At 45.0% G+C, this 4,457-nt stretch overlaps 1 protein-coding gene across 1 annotated transcript in view; it reads left to right on the forward strand.

Moving 5' to 3' along the window:
• Positions 1–6: 6 nt before the first annotated feature.
• Positions 7–4,457, forward strand: part of LOC111651447 (uncharacterized) — a 17,029-nt gene continuing 12,578 nt past the window's right edge. Inside the window, exons 1-2 of the mRNA XM_023401389.2 lie at positions 7–55; positions 1,753–1,870. Of these exons, the coding sequence (XP_023257157.2) occupies positions 1,815–1,870 (56 nt within the window). The 5' untranslated portion in view covers positions 7–55; positions 1,753–1,814. The remainder of the gene's footprint in view (positions 56–1,752; positions 1,871–4,457) is intronic.

Genomic DNA, 4,457 nt, shown 5'->3' on the forward strand with positions numbered 1-4,457 from the left:
CTCACAGCCTTGGGTCAGCCAACCCATCTGCAGGTCACACACCTGGACACTGCAGGTAAACACACACACACACACACACACACACACACACACACACACACACACACACACAGGTGTTGTAAAAACAACAGGAACAGTTACTGTAGTTTGTCAGCAGGTGGAGCTTCAATCAACTTATACAGGAAAATATCTGTGTAGGCAACATATACTTTTGTTTATGTCCCCCCAAAGCATCCTGGGAGCTGTAGTTCCAGAAAGTAGAGCAGGATTATTAGTAGTTTTTCTGACCCAGACCTCCAGCTGTCGCCCTCTGACAGATTTGTTCCTCCAAGTAAATGAGGTTTTCCTTCCAAGACCAGATCCAGGCCACGAGGAGCAGAAACTATTCTGATAATCACTTCATCAATTATTTCATCATCCCCCAAATAATAAATACATCAATTAAGAATATTACATTAGATAAAATCATATTCAAACAGCCAGTTAAAGTAATAACACCTCAGGTGCCTTCATTAGATAGTGTGACACTGTAGATTAGAGCTGCAACGAGCAATTGATTAATCAGTTAGTTGATCAACAGAAAATGAATATGCCACTCTTTTAAATATTCCATTGATCTTCGTCCTTCCGCTGCTGTCTGATGTTTGATGGATCAGATGATCGATCAGCAGACTAATCAATAATAAAAACAATTGATAGCTGCAGCTCAGAGCAGAGATGTCATGAACAGCTGCGACCAGCAGGTGGCAGCAGCAGTCCTCTGACACGTGGAGGCTGTTGCCATGGAAACACCCCTCCTCAGACTGCTCTGATGCAGCAGAATAGATCAGTGTCTGAGTTTCTAGAGGCGGAGGTTTCTTCCATTTCAGCCCCGCCTCCCCGCTGTGATGGAAATGTTGTCGTCATGGAAACCAGGCTGTTTGTAGCAGCAGGTTATTTATAGTTTCAGTCCTGAATTCACTGCTGACACTCTGCAGGCGTGTGTGTGTGTGTGTGTGTGTGTGTGTGTGTGTGTGTGTGTGTGTGTGTGTGTGATCACAATATTTATAATATTTTGTTTAACTTCAGCTTTTCACACACGGTTTTACATTTTGACGTCAGATTACTTTATGACTTTAATCTCATGAAGAGAAGATGTTTCTTGCTGCTTCATAATATTTATCAACAGAAATAGTTTCAGTCATTTTCACAGCTTCACATTTTTCCAGTTGTGAGTAGATTAAATATAATGTGACACACAGTGTTGGACAGTTTCACAGAAACAAGTCAATGTAATAAAGGAAGATAAAAAACCAGAGAAGAAGAGAAACGCAGAGCGAATGGATGTAAAATAATGACTGCAGTAACAGAACAGGAACCACCTGATCGTAACGCACTCAACGACAGCCCATAATAACATTTATAACAAATAGATTTCATCAGAGCCTCTGCAGACCATGTGGATGTTCAGGGTCCTGAAGGAGGTTGTAAAGGTTCCTCAGACGTGTGTGAGGAGGTTCCACGGGTCACTGAGGAGGTTCTGGGGGTTCTGGAGATCTTCCTTCGGGAGCTTGTCGGGGGTCTTTGACTGAACCGTGTGCTAATGTAGTGGGAAGCATCAGTCTGGTTGCTACGGTTACCTGAACCCAGAACAGAGTATAAACTGTCTGAGGTGAACTTGTCTTCAGGACAGTGTGCTTTGACCTTTGACCTCTGATGTTACTGTGTTCTGCTGCAGACGTCTGACTGACTGACTCCTTCTGTCTCCATCAGAAAACCAGCAGCGCAGCTCCTCGGCAACCAGAGCTGCGGCCGTCGCCACTGCTGCTGTGGAGATGGGCCGAGTTGCCATAGCAACACCCAGCCGTGACCGATGGCCAGAGCAAACCAGGTGAAGGGGGGGCTGGGGAGGGGGAGGGTGTTTCAGTGGGTCTGAGCGTGACAGTTTTTTTAAACAGAGGCTGAAAATGAACCTGCAGACTGAGCCGCTGTTCAACAACAGAGACACGAAAAAACCTCAAACACTTCCCATCATGCCTCAGTCACAGCAAACAAACACATAACGCAACACGACCCGGTGTGGCGGCTCTTCATCAGAAGAGACGATCGTTTGTTCACTCTGATGAAAACGTTCGGTGATGTCACACGGTGTGATGGCGACGCCAGTTTAACAGAGACCTGCGGTCTGTGTTGAACCGGGTTAGACCGGCTCTGATAGAACACATGGATGTTCCTCAGGTTCCTCTGTAGAACGTGTGATGGAGGATTTCACACGACAGAAATGTCTCTCAGGGCTTTTATTGTGAAATTCTTAAAGGATCCTGGTTGAATCAGTTTAGTGACTTCCTGTTTCTGCGGAGGACGTGATTATTATTGTTGTTGTTGTTGTATTGCTGCTGTTTTCTTCAGTAGCTGCTTGTTCGTTGATAAAGGTTCACATCGTTACAGCCACAAGTTTCCAAACACTACAATACCCATGATCCTCTGCAAGGTGTGACTCAAAGCATTGTATCAACAGAACATGGCCGCTCCATTTATCCAGAGTTAGAATTTCATCTTCGTCTTCACCTCTGTGACTTGTCTTCATCAGAGCTGCTCGTCCTTCGTCTTATTGATTATTATATTGATCAATTAATCCGCTGATTATTTTCAAGACATGCTCGGACTGATTTTATTGGACCAACAGATTCTCACCTGAGGCTCTGAACCATCAGCATTGTTCTTCATGAATGACTGAAACAATGAATCTGTTGTCAATAGAGTCAAGTTCTGTCGATCGATTGATCGAGTAATTGTCGCAGCTGTTCTCCTCACAGCTTTAACTCTACAACGTTTTAGCTGCAACTCACAGAACATTAGAGCCGACAGCATCAAGCAGATCAGTCTGAGCCGATGGTTTCACACACGATGAACGACGACGCGCAATAAACCAAATGTTTCCTCCGAGGATTCACGACCAGATCAATGAGTCTGGTTCGATCAGCTGATTGGATTTATCACAAACAGGCTGCAGCTTCATTTAAACACTGCAGTGTGTGTGTGTGTGTGTGTGTGTGTGTGTGTGTGTGTGTGTGTGTGTGTGTGTGTGTGTGTGTGGAACTGACAGCGAGCCAACCAGCCGACATTAAACCCTCACTGTAGGTCCGGTGACACTGATACGTGTTTGTTTGTTTGTTTGTTTGTTTGTTTGTTGTGTTTCAGTCGTCATCACATCACAGGCGTCTGAGACGTGTTCATTACAGCTCGTCAATAAAAAGCCTTTGAAGGTTTAAATACGTCTTGAACTTGATTTGGTGATCGACCTGCTGAGAAATAGGCGAACAGGAAATCATCACAATGGAAGAGCCGGAACTCGTGTTCAGCTGATCAGTTGTGGATTAATTTCCTGTCGATCGACTGATTGATTAATCGACCGGCTGCTGCTCCGGTGTTTTTCACATTTTTCTGTTCAGTTCAGCTGAAAATCCACTGAAGACAGACAAAGAGGAGGAAAGAACTGTCCTGAGGCGGGTGATCGAGGCTCACTGCACACAGAGAGAGGGAGAGAGAGAGCGGGTGGGGGAGGGGGAGGGAATAACAGAGAGGTGAAACCTGCCTAGCAACACAGATACAGATGTGTGCGACAGACACTCAGCTACTGTAGCAAACATTTACATTCCACCTTAAACAGACCTGAGGTCAGACAACACGTCAGTGTCATACGTGTGCTGTGCATCATGTGGTTCACTGCAGCTACATCATGTTTCCACGTTCAACACACACACACACACACACACACCCAGATGCTGGTTTTTAATTTTCATTCAGTTCATCAGCAGAAAATGAACCAGCAGCTGTTGGAAGGATGTTCTCTGTTTGAGGTTCTAGGTTCTTAATGGGAGACGTTCCTGCTTCTCCTCCCGCGTTTTCTGATGTTTCGCACAGTGAATCCAGAAATCAATGTTTAGGAATATAAAACGTCAACATGAAGTTTTCACCAGTGGATGAAGGTGTGATCAGTGGATTTTGCCACATTAATCAATCAGTTAATCAATTAACAGCCTCTGTGTTGTGTGACAGAAGGAGGCAGAAGGTTTATATTCATAACCCTACATATCCAGATGTTTCTGGAGCTGGATTTGTAAAATCCAAAGCATTTACAAAAGATCTTTACAGGATATTCAGTGTCTGGAATCATAGAAACATGAAGACGTTCATCTTTTAGTCCCTGAGGAGTCGATGTTTGGCTCCACTCCTCCTCCTCCTCCTCCTCCTCCTCCTCCTCCTCCTCGTCCTCCTTCACACCTGCCTCACAAAATAAAACTGAAGTGATTTTAAAATCTGAATTTAACTCTCCGGGGTCGTTCTTGTCGACTCTCTGTGGAACTGTTTGCAGCATCATGTCTGTCCGACACACCCGCTCATATGTGGGTTTGTGTTGTGTTCATTGTTGAGCTGTGGTGTGACAGTGGAGCTGCTCCCCATTCGGGGGGGGGGGG

Source organism: Seriola lalandi, unplaced genomic scaffold (assembly GCF_002814215.2).
Source record: "Seriola lalandi dorsalis isolate HSWRI2012SDOR001 ecotype SW California unplaced genomic scaffold, Sedor1 jcf7180002053644, whole genome shotgun sequence".
Lineage (NCBI taxonomy): Eukaryota > Metazoa > Chordata > Actinopteri > Carangiformes > Carangidae > Seriola > Seriola lalandi.